General features: G+C 42.5%; 1 protein-coding gene across 5 annotated transcripts in view; it reads left to right on the top strand.

The window, feature by feature from the left end:
* LOC123999642 (roundabout homolog 2-like) overlaps nt 1-24,329 on the top strand; it is a 136,157-nt gene that overhangs the window by 4,761 nt on the left and 107,067 nt on the right. For all 5 annotated transcript variants that reach the window (XM_046305602.1, XM_046305600.1, XM_046305601.1 and 2 more), the window contains exon 2: nt 22,522-22,848. In XM_046305602.1, coding sequence (XP_046161558.1) covers nt 22,522-22,848 — 327 coding nt within the window. The remainder of the gene's footprint in view (nt 1-22,521; nt 22,849-24,329) is intronic.

Genomic DNA, 24,329 nt, shown 5'->3' with positions numbered 1-24,329 from the left:
GAGTGTACATGTTTCAAGTGTCTGTTTAACAACAGCGAGCTGTAGGTAAAACAGACGATCACTTTTCCTTTGTTTACTCACAAAAAAAGGATCTGTCTGCCTGTAACATATAACTGCCTGTAACTTATACAGCATGCTCACACAAGCAACACAACTCTTCCCCATAGGACTTCCCTGTTCCCTTGTTGCCCCCTAGCATGGGGCACATCCATAATGCACTGTCTACTACATCATGTACCACCAAGTGTTTTGACAATTCCCTTTTGTAATAAATGGTGTGTGTGTGTGTGTGGGGAGAGAGCATATGTGAGACGCAGGGGGAGTGACCTGTGAGGCCGAGCGGCGCTGTGGTGATAAAGACAGCGTGGGCACTGGAGCACAGCAGAAAAGCTGTCCTACTCCACTCAGACGACATATTCACACAGCCACCCCACCCCACTGCCCTGCCCAGACCTCACAAGACCCTGTGTCTGTTTGTCTGTCAGGGAGAGGAAGCATGTCTAGGGCAGTCAAATGTTTTTGTTTGTTTGGTGTAGATGCGTCTGTGAATGCACTGTGTATACGCTGTATGTGTTTGTCCATGAGAGTGTGTGTGTGTTTACCATTCGTGTGGCATTGTGTTTTCGTATGAAATCAATACTTGGTGCTTGCGCGAGTGTGTGTGTGTGTGTGTGTGTGTGTGTGTGTGTGTGTGTGTGTGTAGTGCACCACTTCAGCCCAGTATCATTGTCTGCAGCTATATTTGGATGGTTCCCCGCTGATTAAACTAGTAGGCAACTTGGTCCCCTCTGAAGGGCGCATCAAACAGCAGTGGCCCGCTGCCATGTGAACACTCCCATCAGGAGCTCTCAGTCTAATGACTCTGAGCACACACACACACACACACACACACACACACACACACACACACACACACACACACACACACACACACACACACACACACACACACACACACACACACACACACACACACACACACACACACACTTCCTCACCTCCACTTCTCATACTGCCACTCTCCCGTCCTTCACTACTACAGCTATTTGGAAATAGACTCCCAGCCAGTCTTATTTTCCAAAACCAATCACCTGTAGTAGTGGTAGTACCCATTATATAGCATCCACAGCATATTATTCAGTGGACAGTTGTAATTGCTCAGCAGTTTCTGGTCAAGGTCAGATGAGTATGGCACAAATAGAAAATGAATTAAGTTTAATTATCTAAATGTTCAGTTGCCTTGTTTATACAAACAATGTGTATCCACCACGCCGTACAATCTAGCATATGGTAAAGAGAAATTGGGGATAGAATGGAGTTATCAATCTGTTCTCTCTCCACCAGTAGCCTGTATTTCCCTCCACTGAAGTGTTTCAAGTGTCTGCCTGACAACAGACATGGTTTTCGTAAGATGCAGCAGTAGGTCAAACAGACGATCTTATCTGTTAAAAAAGTGTCTCTTCGGCGAAGGACATGTCTGTCTGTCATGCAGCTTTGAAGCAGCGCAGGTAGGGGATCCACAAAAGTGCAGCCACTTTTCAAATGTTCTGTCAACATCCAAAATGAGATGCGTAATAAAAATGTGCGCCCTCCTACACCTGTAAGTCTAGCTGTCACCTGAAGCATCTGGCACGGATTCCACAAATTGGCAGGGGGATCATTTATACTTTGCAGACTTGAGCACTTCGAAGGTTCAGCAAGGCTATTGTTTGATAATTCATAATTTACTTTCCTTGGTTTCTCAAGGTGACCGATTCCCTGTCAGAGTAGGAGAAAATTTCGCAGCTGCTGTCATCGATTCCTTGACTTTGGCATCCATCATTAGGAAAAGTTCCTGTCAGATTAGTCTCAAATAGGCAATATGTGATAAGTAGTGGGAAGTATTTACAGACGAGAAGGGAAGTGTAACGGTTTTCCTCCTCATCTGAGGAGGAGTAGGAAGGATCGGACCAATATGCAGCGTGGTACGTGTCCATGATAACTTTAATAAACTGAACATGAATACAAGAGAATAAAGGAAAACCGAAACAGTCCCGTATGGTGAAAACACTGAAACGGAAAATAACCACTCACAAACAAAAGTGGGAAAACAGGCTACCTAAGTATGGTTCTCAAGCAGAGACAACAATTGACTGCTGCCTCTGATTGGGAACCATACCAGGCCAAACACATAGAAATATAAACACAAGAACAAAACATAGAATGCCCACCCCAACTCATGCCCTGACCAAACTAAAATAAAAAAGGAACTAAGGTCAGGATGTAACAGGAAGAAGATCTTTCTCCACAAAGAATTCCTCTGCTTGCTGTTTGCGCCATTTCCTTTTATGTCCATCCTTTACAGTGGCTTGTGAAAATATTCACCCCCTTGGCATTTTTCCTATTTTGTTGCCTTACAACCTGGAATAAAAATGTGTATAATTTGATTTACACCACATGCCTACCACTTTGAAGATACAAAATATATTTTATTGTGAAAAAAATAGACAAAAAATGAACCTGAGCATGTATAACTATTCACCCCCCCAAAGTCAATACTTTGTAGAGCCACCTTTTGCAGCAATTGTAATTGCAAGTCTCTTGGGGTATGTCTCTAAACTTGGCACATCTAGCCACTGGGATTTTTGCCCATTCTTCAAGAAAATTCTAAGACCTTTAAATGTTTCCCCTTATACCACTCGTGTTGCTTTAACAGTCATTGTCATTGTCCTGGAAGGTGAATCTCCGTCCCAGTCTCACATCTCTGAAACAGGTTTCCCTCAAAGATGTCCCTGTATTTTGCACAATCCATCATTCCTTCAATTCTGACCAGTTTCCCATCCCCACAGTGTGATGCTGCCACCACCATGCTTCACTGTGGGGATGGTATTCTCAGGGTGATGAGAGGTGTTGGGTTTGCGCCAGACATAGCATTTTCCTTGATGGCCAAAAAGCTACATTTTAGTCACATCTGACCAGAGTACCTTCTTCCATATGTTTGGGGAGTCTCCCACATGCCCTTTGGCTAACACCAAATGTGTTTTCTTATTTTCTCTTTAAGCAATGGCTTTTTTTCTGGCCACTCTTCCGTAGTGCCCAACTCTGAAATGTACCGCTTAAAGTGGTCCTATGGACTGCTACTCCAATCTCCGCTGTGGAGCTTTGCAGCTCATTCAGGGTTATCTTTGGTGTCTTTGTTGCCTCTCTGATTAATGCCCTCCTTTCCTGGTCTGTGGGTTTTGGTGTGCAGCCCTCTCTTGGCAGGTTTGTTGTGTTGCCATATTCTTTCAATGTTTTAATAATGGATGTAATGGTGCTCCGTAGGATGTTCAAAATTTCTGATCTTTTTTTTATAACCCAACCCTGATCTGTACTTCTTCACAACTTTGTCCCTGATCTGTTTGGAGAGCTTCATGGTCTTCATGGTGCCCCTTGCTTAGTGGTGTTGCAGACTCTGGGGCCTTTCAGAACAGGTGTATATACTGATATCATGTGACAGATCATGTGACACTTACATTGCACACAGGTGAACTTTATTTAACTAATTATGTCACTTCTGAAGATAATTTGTTGCACCAGATCTTATTTAGGGGCTTCATAGCAAAGGAGTGAATACATATGCAAATCAAATCAAAGTTTATTTGTCACGTCCGCTGAATACAACAGGTGTAGACCTTACAGTGAAATGCTTACTTACAGGCTTTAACTAATAGTGCAAAAAAGGTATTCGGTGAACAATAGTTAGGTAAAGAAATAAAACAACAGTAAAAAGACAGGCTATATACAGTAGCGAGGCTATAAAAGTAGCGAGGGTATAAAAGTAGCGAGGCTACATACACACACCAGTTAGTCAGGCTGATTGAGGTAAACAGAGAGTAGTAGCAGTGTAAAAAGAGGGGTTGCACGCACCACTTTTCCTTTTTTAGAATTTTTTGAAACGTGTTATTTTTTTTATGTCACTTCACCAATTTGGACTATTTTGTGTTACATTCCATTACATGACATCCAAATAAAAATATATTTCAATTACAGGTTGTAATGCAACGAAATAGGAAAAATTCCCAGGAGGATGAATACTTTTGCAGGCACTGTTTCATTCAAACTTGGACACATTCCTTATAAAACAGTATTGCCAGTTTAGAAGAAACTCTAAGGTAGAAATCTCTTAAGGTGAATTTTGAGTGAGTTTAAAACTATGTTGTATTCTTTGCCTTGTTGTTCCCTTCGCTCTCATATTTTTTACACAGGCGCTAAGCATCCAAGGAACAAAGAGATCAAGGCTCGGCCTCTGACTGAGCATAGGGATGTTAGCCTGCCTTGAATTGCTGTGGATAGCAGAAGAAACTTAGAGAATGCCAGGGTGGTGTAGGAACTAGCTTTGTATCCAGACATTTGATATCCCTCCCACCAACCCCCTACTACACCATTCAATATCTGCCCTGATAATATCCAGGAAGTTGTTCACATTGGGCCCATTTTGTCTTCTGTGGTGATATGTGGGGTCTGTGGGACAGACAGGATATGAGTTAGGGCCAGGTGGTGTGTGCACAGCTGTATGTGTGTGTCTACATGTCTAGTGTGGTCTTTAATCAAGAAGAATGCAGAGACCGCTGGTTGCAACTGTGTGGGACAGGAAGCTAATGCCAGCTCCCCTATGTGGTCTCGGTGGAACCCCCAAACCAGGGTTACACTCTGGGATGCAGTCTCACGATACTGCCAAGCGGGGACTACACTGTGGCACTCACAGACAGTTTAATAGCATGATCCCTTTTACTCCCCTGCCTCCACACTCCACACTAAAAATAGCCTTCATGATAGCTTCATGCAAAGTGACAAGCCCTGGAAAGCTCAGCACATGCAATGTCAGTATCTCGCTTTTGATTCCGCTCTCATTCTCCCCCTCCTCTCCCCTTCTCTCACATGCACTTGACAGTGTTAGTACTTACAACACTGACAGTAGTAGTAGTCTAGCAATTGTCTGGCTGGTAGGGGAAAGTGCTGAGTTGCTCGTGTTCTCTCAAGCCTCTCCCCAAAGTCCTGTTTGGAAAATCAATAGTTATTGCTGGAAGCTACCAAAACCAAGCAGACAGCGGTTAGAGTATTTTTGATTGGCTTGAGAGTGCAGGGCTGCTATATTTTGAGTTCAAGCTTTTAAACACTTTTGAGTGTTTGCTTGTGTAACAGAGTTGGTTATGTTTCCACCTGTTGCTGCAGTAATGTCTATTCAATGTTTATTTATTTATATTGGTTGGTTCAAGTCAGATGTCAATAAGTTGTTATGTCATTGGCTACGCTTGCAGATAGGGGGAGATCTGCAGTGCCAAGTGGAAACATAGCCAACCCTGGTACGTTCTCCCCTGCTGAATTCCACTTGCACACTGCAAGCGTAGCCAATGACATTACACCTTATTGACATCTGACTTGAACCAACCAATAGTAATATATAAACATTTGAAAACCAAATTCTGCAGTAGCACTTGGAAACATAACCAACCCAGTTACACTTGTTTGCTGTTGTCTTAGTCTAGAGTAAGGAGCACTTGAAAGAAATAAAGAGTTACGATGCTAATTGCTTCTGTGGTGCACACTCTTTAGATAAAATGTTGTTTGTACATCAGTGTCAAGTTGGCTATACGTTCACCATGATATTGACATTTCTAACTGAAATGGCAAGACAAATGGGGTATAGAGTGGCGGATTTTGGAATAGGCGACATGGTCAGCCGCCCACGGGATGCCCGCACAAAAACAATTGAAGCGGGGGAATCTATCATATAGCACACCTCTAACTTTGTACAGTACTAATGCAATTAGTAACATCAGTCACACTCCGAAATACTACCAAATAAACCACAATTCATTCATAATAATGTGAATATATAGTTTCACAGACATATTGTTGCATTTTTTTCTGGTTTGTGTGAAATGGTTAAGAATAATATAAAACCAGTCTATAAAACCAGTCTGCACACCTCCAAGGTGAATTGGTTTAATCTTGACTCTTGGTTGACAGTGTTTATAGGATGGGTAATGTATTGATGCTCGAGTACCAACTCAACACAAATTTGTTTCTATTTGGCTTTGTTATTTCTTTTTGATATTTATGAGTCTTATTTTTGTACATGTTTTTTTTTATTTATAAAGTTTTTAATGTTACGCCACTGGGGGTATCCATTTTGGGTGAGAAATTTAAAATGTAGAACATTTGAACGTAAAAACATTAAAATATCCAAGTATAAATACTCTGTTGACCCCCAGAGCGAGTTCTTACTTTAAAGTAAATCAAAGTTGAATGGACTTTAAGCCTCTCAACCATCTTGGTGGAGAAACTACACTTTCAGAGTACGAAAATGAACCTAAACCTTCTTTTCCAGTTGGCGGAGGGAAAGCCCCTCTCTCCATGGCAAGGTGTCTCATTTTCAGCCCAAACATTTAGCCCAGAAAACATGTAAGCTGCTTTAGCCACTGAACCTCTCTCCCCTGGAAGTTGTAAGTCAGCACCATCTTTCCGAGTTAACGTGTTGTGGAAGTTTGGTCACTTTTCCTACGCCATCCTTAGTCCCCTCTCAAAGACAGAGAGGGGGAGAAGGCAGACGAAAACACCAGAGCAGTTAACCCACCTCTATTTAGTCCCTTGCATCCAACAGAAGCTCAATAGAAGCTCAATTATGAAGTCTATGGCTTTACAGCCCACCGTTTCTATTCTCATGCAAGTGCCTCTTTTTGTGTTATCCCCAACCTCAAAGAGTAGGTGGTTGGGGAGAAAACACTCACTCCCCGCCCAACTCCCACTCCCAATTTAATTTCAGGAAATGAATGCCATTTACAAATCAATTCCCAGGCTTAGGCGAAAGAGAAGAGGAGGAGGAGGAGGGAGAGGGGGGCTGCTGTAAAACATCAACATTCAGTTTAGAGGGAGGGGAGGGCAGTCTGGTAAAAAATAATTGCAGATGAGGTAGAAAAATTAAGTTTCCCTTTCTCTTTCCCCTCATGCCTCTCCTCTAGTCCTACTCCCTCTGGTCGATAACCGTTTTTAACCCTATATGGATACGGCTAAATTGAAATGTTTCCTACAGAAGAAATATGAAATGCATAACCATGGTAGCAATTGAAAGGGAACAGTTTGGAGATGATCTGAACATTGTTAGACCAAAGGTAAGTACACAACAGTTCACCTGACACAAGACTGAATCCAAACATTACACTGTTCATTTTATGTGAATTTGACATTTACTGTACTCTTTGCTGCGTTTCTTGATAATGAAATCTGAAAATACTCTGAATACATTCAGTAACATGATATGGCTATTTCTGGAAAATGCGGGGTAGTTGCAACATAAGGCAAAACAAATAAAAGGGTTTGAGTGGGAGGACTAAATGGTGTCTCCAAGAGGCCACAAACCTCTCTAAAGTGTGCACAGTCCCTAAGCAATTTCAGTGCACTTGTATGACACAAAGGAGAGTATTCAACTATAAGGTACTTTTTTGAGCTCTCCTAGCTGTGTGGTTGAGGAACTACAGCAAGCACACTTGTAGTTGTTTCGTTTGGAACAAAACCCTGCATCCCCCGCCGTCAGACATTTACTGGTGTTGTTTACGCAATCCAAAAACGGTCCATTATTAATCACAATTTGGGTAAGTTTGGCATGATTTGAAGGCTTGTTCTATTGCCAACATGACTAGCTTAAGTTGTAAAATATGAACTTACAGTGTTAGGCTTTCACATGGGAATTCCGAGAAACAGATTGTAATTCTGGTGCGCATAGAAAGGTGCGTCACATTCAGGAGTGCATTCAGGTGGGAGTGCCGAGGCAAAATTGTCTTCACATTAAACAAACAGGCTCATTCTGTTCAGAACAACCCAGGGTATGATGACATGTCATCTTGAAACTGTACATCAAACGTAGTGATCATAAACGTTGACACTGTATATGAAATGAGTTTTATGATTTGGAGATACAAAGTGCACATTTGGACTCGCTGATGTTTGGCTTTCTTGTATGGCGTCAAAGCGGTATTTATTATAATTATCAACATCTCATCTTTCAAAATACATCCAGTCATCTTAATTTACAGCATTTCCCTCAGGCAACAATTACAGAGAAGGATGGGGGCAGCTTCTTGTCACACACCGTGCTCAAGTTCATAAGGGCTCTGACGTCATATATAGCAGCTACTGTACAGCCACTATGTTCCAATTTAGGTGCTTATTAGTGCCCAAACCTGCAATTTTAACCCATATATATGTACAAGTATAAAGGGCTACGCTCTAAGAAAGTGCTCACATCTATAGTAGCTGCTATACTGGAATTCCTATGTGAAAAGCTCCTTCCAGCTGTGGACACTTGAAGTCAGAATTTCTATTCAAGGGAGTTGCGTGGAAAGCAGGGGGTTAGCTTAGCCGAGTTTTCAAATGGTAAGCCAATGCATGGATTAATCTTCTCTTTTTAGCCCCACAGGGTGTTAAGGATTTGAGGTGCTGTGTTCCGATAGGTATCCCAAGCCTGATTTATTCTCAAGTTCCTCCTGTGGAATTTTAAGGCATTTTTCACGGCTGACTCCGACTGAGCTAAGATGTCATCAGTGTTTTGTGCTCAGGTTTGCCTGGCAGGGAGACGAAAACAAGATTCTTCTCACATACCTTACAGTACCTCATGTCATACCTGCCATATAAGGTTACTTTGGAGGTGTGAGGGGTGGTTAGCAAACAAACTAGTTGTGTGGGGGAGGGTTAGGAAGTTAGCTGTATCAATTAGTCTTCTGTACGTTGGTGATCGAAGGGTGTTGATCTCAAGGCTTTCGCATGTGCTTGAATGAAAGGCAATTATTAAATTGCCAAACCTGTTGTCATGGAGATTTAAAAAGGAACTTTTTTCCAAAGTCAAGCCAGGATAGATTTTTTTTGCTCCTGAAGTGAATGTGTGAGGGAAAAAATTGTCTTTAGAACAGTTATTTGTCATACACACATCCTTTAAAAAAATGTACAGTAGGTGCTGGGCTAATAAAGGACACATGAAAAAGAATAGAGGCCTACAGACTGTATATGCTCCCAATTTACCACCTTTATAGGACAATGTTTCAATCCAACATGGATCTTTGTCAAGTCAAAAGCCCTGAGTGCCACATCCAAAAATATATACCCAGAATACATCTCACATGACCATGATGCATGGTGGCTGTGGAAACGATTCAAAACCGTGTGATACAAAAGGCAACTTTGCGCACAGTAAATAGTCATAAATCATAGAAGTACATACGGTTATCAGGATTATATACAGGTACATACAAATCGGGCTGAGTAAAAACATAGACAACAGTAAAAAAAAAATACACTTCCCTTCTCGTCTGTAAAAAAAAATGGTGTTATAGGCCTATGGTGTTTGGCCATATTTGAATGACATGACTTCTTTGAGTTGACTCCTTAGAATACATCAAGACAAGGTTGAATATGATCTTTGTGCCATTTGTGGGAGGTTGCGCTAAATTGCTAGCCTCTCTTTTTATATCTCGAACAACGTTAGCCCTGTGACCTTACATGCAAATTACTTTCCCCTCTAGGCCTATCTTTCATCAGAATGTCGGACAAGTGAGTACTTAAGTGATTTGGGGAGTTGGGTGATGTGCAGATTAAGTTTTCTTCCCCAGAGAAGTAGATCAATCTGTTTAGCTGCTAAAAGCCCACTCGGACAGACATGATGAAATACATAGTGGAGGGAGTTGGCAGGGAGATAGAATCCACTCTGGATGCTGGCACACTCTCTTGTTTCAGACGACAAGGTCAGACCAACCCACTTGTTAACCTGAAGATGAGGAACGCGAGATGCCTCAGCAGTTTTTCATTCTCCATTATAGAATGACATTTGAAATCTGATCAAGACTCTGTTCCCTCCCTCTCTCCCACTCTCCCATGCAAGACAACGCTGCAGTATTCTCTTAGGCTTAGATCAACTCCCCAGCTTAAAGAGGTCTAAGTCTAAGAGATTTGGGATGGAGTCACGCTGTTTCAGACTCTGCCCAGCAAACTGGGAATATTCCCCCCAGAACATTAGCTAAGATTCCCATTAAGTTCTAGTTAGGGTTTTATCTAACATTAGGATGATAACATCTCAAAAACATTCAGATAAAAAAAAATCTTATTTTTTAGATGAAATATCCTTGGAATGTTTCAACATTCACAAAAAAAATGTTGCATGCACAACATCTTTAACAACCAGCACAGAACATTCCCCCAAAAGTTTGTTTTTATATAAAACATTTGCCTGACGTTGCAAGAATGTTCCTGTACCACATTTTGGCTGTTCTTTAATGATTCCGAGAACGTTTCATTAGGTTGTGGGAACAGAGTGGTATACATTACAAGAGCTAGGTTCCCAAAACACACTCAGTTGAGATGACATTCATACAACGAATGGAGGTGCACAGAACATTTCAAAAACATGTTCTATTTAAGTTTTTCCAAAACATTCTCAGCATGCCAATTAGAATACATTCCCATTTATGTTTCCCTCCAGATTTAATGGAACATTGCATTTGAGGAGGTTGTTGTAAGGGATATAGAGACACACCACATAGTTTCATTCATATGACATTTTAACAGCATTTAATCATACAAACACAACCGTCTTCTTTTTACACTTCATAAGTTGACAATTTTCACAGCTGGGGTTTGAACCTGCAATATTTGGTTCCCAAGCCAGGTCTTTCATCCTCTGTGTCACCAGGGAAACTATCTTCCATTGTATTTTCTTTCAGCATCAGGAATATGTTCTTGTATTTTTCTGAGCACCTCCATTCATTGAATGAATGTTATCACAACTGAGCATATTTTGTGTTTTGGGAAACTATCTCTTGTAATGTACCTACTCTGTTCCCACAACCTAATTACATGTTCTGTGAACCTTTAACGAACTCGGAAAGGATGTTCTGGGAATGTTCTTGCAACATCAGGCAGATGTTTTTTGCACACTAAAAGAAACATTGTAGCATCATCCACACAACTGGACAGTTTTTGTGTTTTGACAACATTTCTTTTCTGATGTCCCCACAATGTTCTCACCAGACTGTTCCCACAACCGAATGAAACATTCAGGGAACCTTTAAAGAATGGATGAAATGCGTTCTGGGAACGTTCTTGCAACATCAGGCGAATGTGTTATACAAGCATTCTGTAATCGTCACTGCGACTGGACAGTTTTTGTGTTATGAGAACATTTGCAGCGGCCTATCAAATGTTCTGGGAACCTTTTTACATAACTGATTTTCGTTTGCTGGGTGTGTATTAGCACACTTTCACTCTAATAACATTGATACAGTCCTGATGTTTCGGGCTCACCCTGATGCTGATCGTGCCCCATCGGGGTCATTTTGTGCTTAGCTTAGCATTTGTCCCTGTCATTTTAAGGTTGACTCGACAATTATGTAAGACTCAAATTCACTCTCATCCTTTGAGTCTAATCAGTCACTATAGCTTGCTGTGGATTCTTAGTGGGCATGACCATGTTGTATAGCATCTACTCATGAGGCTATTTGTATATATGTTTTGAGGGTTTGCAGCAACCATAGTGTGATATCAGAGCAGACTTTGGAATGATTTGATAAACATCTGTTCCTTTATACACTCAAAGACCACCCCGTCACGGTTGACATCTCCACAGTGTCACCCTCCCAGAGTGCAAAGAACCTTGGTGTGACCCTGGACAACACCCTGTCGTTCCCTGCAAACATCAAAGCAGTGACCCACTCCTGCAGGTTCATGCTCTACAACATCCGTAGAGTACGACCCTACTTCACACAGTTAGTGGCACAGGTCCTAATCCAGGCACATGTCCTCTCCTGTCTGCATTACTGCAACTCGTTGTTGGCTGTGACATCAAGCCCATGCAACTTATCCAGAACGCAGCAGCCCGCCTGTTTTTCAACCTTCCCAAGTTCTCCCTTGTCACACCGCTCCTCAACACACTCCACTGGCTTCCAGTCGAAGCTCGCATCCACTACAAGAACATGGTGCTTACCTACGGAACAGCAACGAGGAACTGCCTTCCCTACCTTGAGGCTATGCTCAAACCCTACACCCCAACCTGAGCACTCCGTTCTGCCACCTCAGGTCTCTTGACCCTCCCACCCCTACAAGAGGGCAGATCCCGCTCAGCCCAGTCCAAGCTCTTCTCTGTCCTGGCACCCCAATGGTGGAACCAGCTTCCCCCTGAAGCTCGGACAGCAGAGTCCCTGCCCATCTTCCAAAAACATCTGAAACCCTACCTCTTCAAACAGTATATTAAATAATCCTCCTCCTCACCTTTAAAAACACAAGAACACTTAACCAGCACTCCCACCAGCACTACCATCCCCACCCCTTCTAGCTCTGACTCTACTGACAGCTAGGTTATTGAGGAAAAATCGACTTTCTATGCCTGTGATATGTGGTTGTACCACCTAGCTATCTAAGATGAATGCACTAACTGTAAGTTGCTCTGGATAAGAGTGTCTGCTAAATGACTAAAATGTAAATGAAATATCTGTTAAAGACAGAACTGCTCATCACTGTCTTACAGTACATTGAATTCCCAAATGCTTCTGCTCAGGTGAATGTAGGATACCCAGTAACTATAGACATGTGTGTGCCTTTGGAGAAGAGACATTACAGTGTCAACACAACACAACCACACTCTTGTGTCTTGAGTTGCCCCCTATTTACATGTTCAGGTTTGTGGAATTTGGACTGGCATTCAACAGCTTTTTCACAGACACTGTCATTCCTATCTAATAAAAGGCTGAGAAGCTCAGCGGTTTCATGAGCTCACATTAAGCATTGACGCTGATGCTCTCTTGTCCCTGTAAACCACAGCCAGGTGGTAATAAGTCCATAGAAAGCCTAGGTATTTTTTTAATTTTACCAGGCAAGTCAGTTAAGAACATATTCTTATTTTCAATGACGGCCTGGGAACAGTGGGTTAACTGCCTGTTCAGGGGCAGAACGACAGATTTGTACCTTGTCAGCACGGGGGTTTGAACTCGCAACCTTCCAGTTACTAGTCCAACGCTCTAACCACTAGGCTACGCTGCCGCCCCAAATGGCAGTTACTCTCTTTCCGGTCAGTCAAGTATAGGCCTATTTTCTGATTGTCTACGGTCCTCTCCCAATTTTTCAAGTTGTAATTGGAGAAGACGTTCACTGTTGAGGTCACCTTGCCATTTGAACACCTCTCTTTAATAACATTGAGCTTCATCTCTTGGCCTTCAGACGTTTGCATTTCTAAACATTTGCCTAATATTTTTCTCCATTTCTAGTTATGCAAACCCAAATATGACATTTACCTCAATCTCAGGCAATGGTATCTTCTCTTTTAAAAACCTTTGCATAACATCTACAGTTGAAGTCGGAGGTTTACATACACTTAGGTTGGAGTCATTTAAATCTTGTTTTCAACCACTCCACAAATGAATTTTTAAGAAACTATAGTTTTGGAAAGTCGGTTAGGACATCTACTTTGTGCTTGACACAAGTCATTTTTCCAACAATTGCTTACAGACAGATTATTTCCAGTGTGTCAGAAGTTTACATACACTAAATTGACTGTGCCTTTAAACAGCTTGGAAAATTCCAGAAAATTATGTCATGACTTTACAAGCTTCTGATAGGCTAACTGACATCATTTGAGTCAATTGAAGGTGTACCTGTGGATGTATTTCAAGACCTACCTTCAAACTCAGTGCCTCTTCTCTTGACATCATGGGAAAATCAAAAGAAATCAGCCAAGACCTCCACAAGTCTGGTTCATCCTTGGGAGCAATTTCCAAACGCCTGAAGGTACCACGTTCAACTGTACAAATAATAGTACGGAAGTATAAACACCATGGGACCATGCAGCCGTCATACCACTCAGGAAGGAGACGCGTTCTGTCTCCTAGAGATGAATATACTTTGGTGCGAGAAGTGCAAATAAATCCCAGAACAACAGCAAAGGACCTTGTGAAGATGCTGGAGGAAACAGATAAAAAAAGTATCTATATCCACAGTAAAAACGAGTCCTATATCGACATAACCTGAAAGGCCACTCAGCAAGGGAGAAGATACTGCTCCAAAACCGCCATAAAAGAGACAGACTACTGTTTGCAACTGCACATGGGGACAAAGATCATACTTTTTGGAGAAATGTCCTCTGGTCTGATGAAACAAAAATAGAACTGTTTGGCCATAATGACCATCGTTATGTTTGGAGGAAATAATGGAGGCTTGCAAGCCAAAGAACACCTTCCCAACCTTGAAGCACGGGGTGGCAGCATCATGTTGTGGGCGTGCTTTCCTGCAGGAGGGAGTGGTGCGATTCACAAAATAGATAGCATCAAGAGGTAGGAAATTTATGCGGATATATTGAAGGAACATCTCAAGACATCAGTCAGGAAGTTAAAGCTTGGTCTGAAATGGGTCTTCCAAGAGGACAGTGATCCCAAGCATACTTCCAAAGTTGTGGCAAAATGGCTTAAGGACAACAAAGTCAAGGTATTGGAGTGGTCATCACAAAGCCCTGACCTCAACCCTATAGAGAATTTGTGGGCAGAACTGAAAAAGCGTGTTTGAGCAAGGAGGCCTAGAAACCTGACGCAGTTACACCAGCTCTGCCAAAATTCACCCAACTTATTGTGGGAAGCTTGTGGAAGGCTAGCCGAAAAGTTTGACCCAAGTTAAACAATTTAAGGGCAATGCTACCAAATACTAATTGAGTGTATGTAAACTTCTGACCCACTGGAAATGTGATGAAAGAAGTAAAAGCTGAAATAAATAATTCTCTCTACTATTATTCTGACATTTCACATTCTTAAAATAAAGTGGTGATCCTAACTGACCTAAGACAGGACATTTTTACTAGGATTAAATGTCAGCAATTATGAAAAACTGACTTTAAATGTTTTTGGCTAAGGTGTATGTAAACTTCTGACTTCAACTTCTATTAAGGCGCTCAGTTGCTTTGAGAACATCCACATAACTTTAGGTCAGTCCTGCTTTTCCCTGCTCAGACTGGCTCGGCCTGCAATATTTATGTGTCAGCTCCTAAAGCCCCTGTACTGCTGGGTTCCTCCACAACCTCCCACCAACCCCCACCAACGTAGGTCTATTCAGCTCTCTTCTAGACCCTAAAAGATATTAGCCGAGCGTCAGTTGGTCCTATACTGTTCTTCTGCAGAGCCTGGCTTAAAGGGAAGACAACCACTCCGAAGTGAGGACTGTTTTCATTCCGAGAGCAAGGAACATACACAGATGGAGAGTGTTGTCTTTTTTTAGCAGCCTGTGTCAGATTCCCTGTTATACCTGGTTATAGGCATGAGTAGACCAAGCTCTGTTGGAATGCATGTTCTCTCTCTCTCTCTCTCTCTGTGGGTCTAACCCCAACTAGTTCTGGAAAACAGTTAAAGACTTGGAGAATAAACCCCTCTCCTTACAGCTGCCCATGTCCCTTAATGTTGATTATGTGGTTGTTACTGACAAGTTTTTTGGAAGGCAGCCACAGTGCATCCTTTATTTAAAGGGGAGATTAAACTGATTATAGGCCCATTTCTATTTTGCCCTGTTTATCAAAAGTGTTTGAAAAACCTATCAATAATCAACTGACTGGCTTTTTTGATGTCCATAGTATTCTCTCTGGTATGGAATCTGGTTTCCGTTCAGGTCATGGATGTGTCACTGCAACCATAAAGGTCCTCAATGATGTCACCATTGCCCTTGATTCTAAGCAATGTTGTGCTGCTATTTTTATTGACTTGGCCAAAGCTTTTGATACGGTAGACCATTCCATTCTTCTGGGAGTATTGGTGTCACTGAGAGGTCTTTAGCCTGGTTTGCTAACTACCTCCCTCAAAGAGTGTAGTGTATAAAGTCAGAACATCTGCTGTCTCAGCCATTGCATGTCACCATGGGAGTACCCCAAGGTTCGATCCTAGGCTTCACGCTCTTCTCAATTTACATCAACATCATAGCTTATGTAGTAGGAAGCTCTCTCATCCATTTATATGCAGATGATACTGTATTATACCCTGCTGGCCCCTTCCCGTATTTTGTGTTAAACGCTCTACAACAAAGCTTTCTTAGTGTCCAACAAGCTTTCTCTGCCCTTAACCTAGTTCTGAACACCTCCAAAACAAAGGTAATGTGGTTTGGTAAGAAGAATGCCCCTATATCCATAGGTGTGATTACTACCTCTGAGGGTTTAGAGCTTGAGGTAGTCACTTCATGCAAGTACTTGAGAGTATGGCTAGATGGTACACTGTCCTTCTCTCAGCACATATCAAAGTTGCAGGCTAAGGTTAAATCTGGACTAGGTTTCCTCTATCGTAATCGCTCCTCTTTCATCCCAGCTGCCAAACTAACCCTGATTCAGATGACAATCCTACCCATGCTATCGATCGGCAGGTAAGGGTGCTCTCCAGCGGCTAGATGTTCTTTACCATTCAGCCATCCAATTTGCCACCAATGGTCCTTATAGGACACATCACTGCACTCTGTACTCTTTAAACTGGTCATCTCTGTATACCCGTCACAAGACCCATTGGATGAAGCTTATTTTTAAAACCCTGTTAGGCCTCACTCCCCCCTATCTGAGATACCTACTGCAGCCCTCATTCTCCACATACAACACCCGTTCTGCCAGTCACATAGCACATAGGTCCCCATAGCACACACATCCCTGGGTCGCTCGTCTTTTCAGATCACTGCAGCTGGCGACTGGAACGAGCTGCAACAAACACTCAAACTGGACAGTTTTATCTCCGTCTCTTCATTCAAAGACTCAATCATGGACACTCTTACTGACAGTTGTGGCTGCTTTGCATGATGTATTGTTGTCTCCAACTTCTTGCCCTTTGTGCTGTTGTCTGTGCCCTATAATGATTGTACCATGTTTTGTGCTGCTACCATGTTGTGCTGTGTTGTCATGTGTTGCTGCCATGCTATGTTGTTGTCTTAGGTCTCTCTTTATGTAGTGTTGTGGTGTCTCTCATCTTCTCTTGCGTGTTTTGTCATATTTTATTTTTAATGCCAGGCCCCCGTCCTCGCAGGAGGCCTTTTGCCTTTTGGTAGGCTGTCATTGTAAATAAGAATTTGTTCTTGATTAACTGACTTACCTAGTTTAGAAAAGGTTCAATACAAAATAAATGACGGAGGCAGTATGCAAGTTAAGATTAAGCAGCCAGTTCGAGAGTTTGCTTTGAAAGGCCTATCATTCTGTATGGTAAAGGCCCATGATACACTGAGAGGTCAAGCTATCGCATGAAAATTGATGTTTTACATCTGACTCGAAATTCCTTCAAAAGTCCATCTACCACCATTTCCTTTACATCAAGAGTCCACACGTTCCTTCTATAAGAAGATAATTGGTTTGAGTGAGGGTCCATCACTCAATACAATAGTCTGTATCTCCTCCATCAACTAAATGCCTTCTACCTTTGACTTGTTAATCCTATAACCCTGGAGTATTCGACCGTGGAGGGAAAGGCATTTGCCCAGTGGATATTAAGCCCTCTTATCAGTTGTTATCAGACACGGTTGGAACCCACATTTTCACACCTGGCCCTGTGGAGAACTCTTGAGAGCCTCATCTTCCATCTTGGTTTGCAGACAAAAAAAACTTTTGGCGTCTCTAACTGTGGTGAAAAAACAACAAAAAACAAAGTCATCAAAACCGTAATAATTGGCATCGGTGCATCTCAGTAATTATTCAGACAAATATCGGGAGAGATAGTCACCTCCCTGTGTCATCCCTAATAGGACTCTCTGTGGAAAATTCCTTCTCGCCCAACAGTGCTAGTCTTTGCGCCGTTGTTGTTATTCATCCATAATTGTCTTGCCAACACACTGTCAATCAAATTGGGAGAAAGAGGGGGAAGCAATTTCAAAGCACTCCAGCAACAAAACCTGCTGCATGGAATTACCTTTTCTCTGTCTGTCTGTCTGTCTGTCTGTCTGTCTGTCTGTCTGTCTGTCTGTCTGTCTGTCTGTCTGTCTGTCTGTCTGTCTGTCTGTCTGTCTGTCTGTCTGTCTGTCTGTCTGTCTGTCTGTCTGTCTGTCTGTCTGTCTGTCTGTCTGTCTGTCTGTCTGTCTGTCTGTCTGTCTGTCTGTCTGTCTGTCTGTCTGTCTGTCTGTCTGTCTGTCTGTCTGTCTGTCTGTCTGTCTGTCTGTCTGTCTGTCTGTCTGTCTGTCTGTCTGTCTGTCTGTCTGTCTGTCTGTCTGTCTGTCTGTCTGTCTCTGTATATCTCTCTGACTCTATATCTCTGTATATCTCTCTGTCTCTGTATATCTCTCTGACTCTATATCTCTGTATATCTCTCTGTCTCTATATCTCTCTGTCTCTATATCTCTCTGTCTCTATATCTCTCTGTCTCTATATCTCTCTGTATATCTCTCTGTCTCTATATCTCTCTGTATATCTCTCTGTCTCTATATCTCTCTGTATATCTCTCTGTCTCTATATCTCTCTGTCTCTATATCTCTCTGTCTCTATATCTCTCTGTATATCTCTCTGTCTCTCTGTATATCTCTCTGTCTCTATATCTCTCTGTCTCTATATCTCTCTGTATATCTCTATATCTCTCTGTATATCTCTCTGTCTCTGTATATCTCTCTGTCTCTGTATATCTCTCTGTCTCTATATCTCTCTGTATATCTGTCTGTCTCTATATCTCTCTGTCTCTATATCTCTCTGTATATCTCTCTGTCTGTATATCTCTCTGTCTCTATATCTCTCTGTATATCTCTCTGTCTCTGTATATCTCTCTGTATATCTCTCTGTCTCTATATCTCTCTGTCTCTATATCTCTCTGTATATCTCTATCTCTCTGTATATCTCTCTGTCTCTCTGTATATCTCTCTGTCTCTGTATATCTCTCTGTCTCTCTGTATATCTCTCTGTCTCTATATCTCTCTGTATATCTCTCTGTCTCTCTGTATATCTCTCTGTCTCTGTATCTCTCTGTATATCTCTCTGTCTCTCTGTATATCTCTCTGTCTCTGTATATCTCTCTGTATATCTCTATCTCTCTGTATATCTCTCTCTCTCTGTATATCTCTCTGTCTCTGTATATCTCTCTGTCTCTCTGTATATCTCTCTGTCTCTATATCTCTCTGTATATCTCTCTGTCTCTCTGTATATCTCTCTGTCTCTGTATATCTCTCTGTATATCTCTCTGTCTCTGTATATCTCTCTGTCTCTGTATATCTCTCTCTTATGCAAAACAAAACCATCGGCAGTCCCCCCACATTCCTTTCTGTGAATTTCTAAAAACCCAGAACACTTTAATTTATTGATACGTTTCATGCATCTCCCCTCTGAGCCGGAGATGCATTTTGTTTGATAGTTGAATTTAGAGCATGTAATTTCTCAGCCATCAAGTTGAAATGAATGCAGAATAGTGACACATGTGGAGAACATTACTCAACTTGTCTTCGTTTTCTCAGAACTGACAGTTTGAATGATGAAAATGTGTTTTTCACGTGTTGTTGACGTGTTTGAGTGTCGACTGTTAGGGGAGAAAAAATGGAATGTGTGCGTTGTTGACTTGTTTATTCTGTTGTGTGCCGCCCACTCAGCCCTTGTGTGGAGTGTCTCTACTGTAAAAAGAGGCCATGTTCGAGGGCTTGGTGGAGCTCACGGGGAAATTAACCCTCTCCTTTTACCACATTGTGATTAGCACCAACCCTCTCCCATACTCCCCTGTAGGCGAGTGCACGCTCAAGGAGCTGTTTCCCGTCTCCCGCGTCAGCCTAGTTACTGACAACGTTCTCTATTACATTTATACTTAACCCCCTATCGCTCCACTAGGGGCTAAAATGAATCAAGTCAAGTCATACAACAGAGTAGAAGTCTTCGCCAGTCCAAAAAGTTGAATCCGTTCCGAAATGGATCCGTGGCTTTCCTACCTGCATAAATATGTATGTTTTTTTAAACGCGACCCATTCCAAATGGATCTGAGGACAGTGAGACCCGTTTCGAAAGGTCCAGTGGAAAACAGATCCAAATCCGAAAGTAGAAATAGAGAGAGAAAGAAACCTCCAACTGGGCTTTGCCAGCGCCACCAATAAACAAGATGACAGGATTGTGTCGAGGCACAGATCTGGGGAAGGGTACCAAAGCCTTTGAAGGTCCCCAAGAACACAGTGGCCTCCATCATTCTTAAATGGAAGAAGTTTGGAACCACCAATACTCTTCCTAGAGCAAGCCGCACAGCCAAACTGAGCAATCGGGGGGAGGGGGTGGGGGGGCATGGTCAGGGGAGGTGACCAAGAACCCGATGGTCACTCTGACAGAGCTCCAGTATTCCTCTGTGGAGAATCTTCCAGAAGGACAACCATCTCTGTAACACTCCATCAATCAGGCCAGACGTAAGCCACTCCACAGTAGAAGGCACATGACAGCCCGCTTGGAGTTTGCCAAAGGCACCAAAAGGACTCTCAGACATAAGAAACAAGATTCTCTGGTCTGATGACACCAAGATTGAACTCTTTGGCCTGAATTCCAAGCGTCACGTCTGGAGGAAACCTGGCACCATCTCTACAGTGAAGCATGCTGGTGGCACCATGATGATTTTCAGTGGCAGGGACTGCTGGTTAGGAATGAGGGAAAGATGAACAGAGCAAAGTACAGAGAGATCTTTGTTGAAAACCTGCTTCAGAGCGCTTAGGACCTCAGACTGGGGCAAAGGTTCACCATCCAACAGGACAACTACACTAAGCACACAGCCAAGACTATGCAGGAGTGGCATCGGGACAAGTCTCTGAATGTCCTTGAGTGGCCCAGTCAGAGCCCGGACTTGAACCTGATCGAAATTCAACTCCCCAAATACAGGTGGGCCAAGCTTGTAGTGTCATACCCAAGAAGACTTGAGGCTGTAATCGCTGCCAAAGGTGCTTCAACAAAGTACTGAGTAAAGGGTCTGAATACTTTCGTAAATGCAATATTTCAGGGTTTTTTCCTAATAGATCTGCAAAAATGTCTAAAAACCTGTTTTTGCTTTGTCATTATGGGGTATTGTGTGTAGATTGATGAGGGGGAAAAATATTTAATCCATTTTAAAATAAGGCTGTGACGTAAAAAGATGTGGAAAAAGTCAAGGGGTCTGAATTCTCAGGGGAGCTTAGGGTGCACCCCCTGATAAATCCCCCAAATATATGTACATTTCACAAGACATTTATTACTCCAGTATCAGTGCAGAAAAATACACTTCAGCAGAGCAGAGAAAAATACTCCTCAACCAGTTTGCACTGCCTTCATAGGCCTGCAGTAGCTAAGCCTAATAATAGCCATACCACACCAAACCTTCATTAAAGTTGCTTAACTTTTAGGGTATTATCAAAATCAAGTCAAGTCATTGTTATAGGCAAAATACCATCAGGTTATTATATTGCAGCATTAAATTAAGTTTTGCATCTTGCCCTCTTTGGTTTTTCCTTTTCATGGTTTGAGTGTAGCATAGTAGGCCTTCCGGTAATTGTATTATATTGCGGCAACACAACATTCCAGCTGGAACTTCATTTGGCCAATAAAAATGGCTCAATGAAACCTTAAAAAAGGTTTTGAACAGTCTAGGCCTATATTGCAGCTATTACCAACAAAGATGATTATCTACTGTAGGCCTACCCAACCAATGACAGCAATAGGCTAATGCTATTTATATTACAACAGGCCTACTTTTAACCTTAAACTAAACGGAGCACCAAATTTAAAAGACAGAACTGAATTTACTCAATGAAATGTCTCAACAAAATGAAACAAAACACTTTTGCCATAGGATATTTAAATAAGTGTTTTACATTATTACATAGGCCTACAAAAATAATAATTATACAAATAATTTACAATGATAATAATAATTACTAAACAAATACATTTACATTTAAGTCATTTAGCAGACGCTCTTATCCAGAGCGACTTACAAATTGGGAATAAATACGAAAATAAATAAATTAAAAGGTAGAAAATTGCATCAAACCTGAATAGCAAGTTGCACATAGTCCATTTGGCCGTGGCAATGTTTTTCTCCTCTTCGTCCACTACAATATAAACATTTGTCCCCAAAGGCATTACCCTTGTCAGATACTTTTCACTATACTCTTTCTCCTCTAACTTTCGTTTTACTTCAATGAAAAACTACTCCATGATCGCGATCAACAGTGGCCTAGGCCAGGGCTCCTTTACTCTCTCTCTCTTCTCTCTCTCCTCAGCAGCAGGTGCATGTGAGGTGAGCATCCAGAACCAGTTTCAGCTGGACATAAGCTATACGTTTTATTGAATTGTAATTGGTTGACAGATAACAAACTTGCGCAGTTCTCATCCAACAAACACTAAATGAACAGAGGACAGGTCCAATTGGGTTCAGTTGGTAAATCAATTTTAATTGCACATATCCGAGACCCAATTACATCAGACCCCAACCCAGATCCAAGACAAAAGTCTGAATTTAGGACCCGGGTCAGATCTCAGAATTTTGGGTCTGTTGAAACCGTCAAGACCTCTACAACAGAGTACAATTAATTCTTTACCCCCTCTCTCTATTCCAGGATCCCGACCCAGGTTGGAGGATGCCCCTCCGCGAATCGTGGAGCACCCCTCTGACCTGATCGTGTCCAAGGGCGAGCCGGCCACCCTCAACTGCAAAGCAGAGGGGCGTCCTAGCCCCATGGTGGAGTGGTACAAAGATGGCGAACGAGTGGAGACGGACAGGGAAGATCCGCGCTCCCACCGTATGCTGCTGCCCAGCGGCTCCCTGTTCTTCCTGCGTATCGTCCATGGTCGACGGAGCAAACCCGACGAGGGGGTCTATGTGTGCGTGGCACGCAACTACCTAGGCGAGGCCGTCAGTCGCAACGCATCACTGGAAGTGGCAAGTAAGTGCCTTGGCCATTTTGGCTTTTGGGGATAGAGAGGAGTGTTTGAGCCAAGTTTGAGCCAGAAATTGATAAAGTATAGCACTGCATAGCATTGACAGAGAGGAGAGGCAATCCTTAGCACAAGCAAAATGTAACAACTGTCACTGGAAAGTGAAGATAGAACAGCCAACAAGTGGCTGTTTCCAGGTAACAGATGTTAGCTAGCTCCTGAAATGATGACACACACACACACATTCGCGCCACCCAGACACAAGCATGCGCACACACACACACACACACACACACACACACACACACACACACACACACACACACACACACACACACACACACACACACACACACACACACACACACACACACACACACACACACACACACACACACACACACACACACACACACACTATAGAAAACCCTGTGAGAATGGCAGCTTTTCACAACAGGGCACTGCTGCAATCTGCTCTGCTCTAATAAAACGTGGACGGCCAATTTGATTTCACTATTAGATTAGCCGATGCGCTATTGCATTAAGATTTCATTATGTAATTCCGTTTGAAAACATAACGGGTAATTTGCGTATTTCAGTATGTTTTTGTTGTTGCTGTTTTATGAATAGTTTTCCCTGATATGAGTTGAGGATAATTTCTTGGTTTGTATTGGTTGCCTGGTTTTCAGTGTTTTCAAATGAAGCCTGGTAGGCTACAGTTACCCCATTCCCTTTTCAAGAGCTGCCATTTGCTCCTCTTTCTTATCCGACAAACTGTTTGTATACAGCAGGGCTCTTCAACCCTGTTCTGGAGAGCTACTGTCCAGGACGTTTTCACTCCAACCCCAATCTAGCAATCTGATTCTAATAATTAGCTGGTTACTAAGCTGAATCAGGTTAGTTACAACTGGGGTTGGAGCAGAAGAATAGCTCTCCAGGAACAGGGTTGGAGAGCCCCAGTAAACAGCAATTTACACATATTTGTTAGAATTCAATTATTGTGAAGGCCGTCTTTGCCCCATGACAGACTGCCCCTCAAAACACAGAAACTGCGTTTTCACTGGGGAAGCAGTGAAAGTCAAATGCTTTCAACCCTCCTTTTATGGAGCTTAGCCCTGGCCAATATCGCTCACCCTAAAACTCCCAACCATCTCAGAGGAGAGTGGTTCCTCTCTTGGCGACCCCAACCACGAGACAGCCCTGGGGCCAATGCTCCGGAAGTAAGATGTGCGCGCAAGCATACACACACACACACACACACACACACACACACACACACACACACACACACACACACACACACACACACACACACACACACACACACACACACACACACACACACACACACACACACACACACACACACACACACACACACTCTCCTCCAGAAAATGTATTTGGAGGTTTTAAGGGATTAGGAAGGGGGTTACTTGGCAGATAAGGGTGTCTGAGTTGCCCTCCTCCCCTCTTCAAATGGCCAAGCTGC

The sequence above is a fragment of the Oncorhynchus gorbuscha genome, linkage group LG16 (genome assembly GCF_021184085.1).
Source record: "Oncorhynchus gorbuscha isolate QuinsamMale2020 ecotype Even-year linkage group LG16, OgorEven_v1.0, whole genome shotgun sequence".
In the NCBI taxonomy this organism is placed as follows: domain Eukaryota; kingdom Metazoa; phylum Chordata; class Actinopteri; order Salmoniformes; family Salmonidae; genus Oncorhynchus; species Oncorhynchus gorbuscha.
The sequence above is the reverse complement of the archived record's forward strand: the minus strand, read 5'-3'. Positions and strand labels throughout refer to the sequence as shown.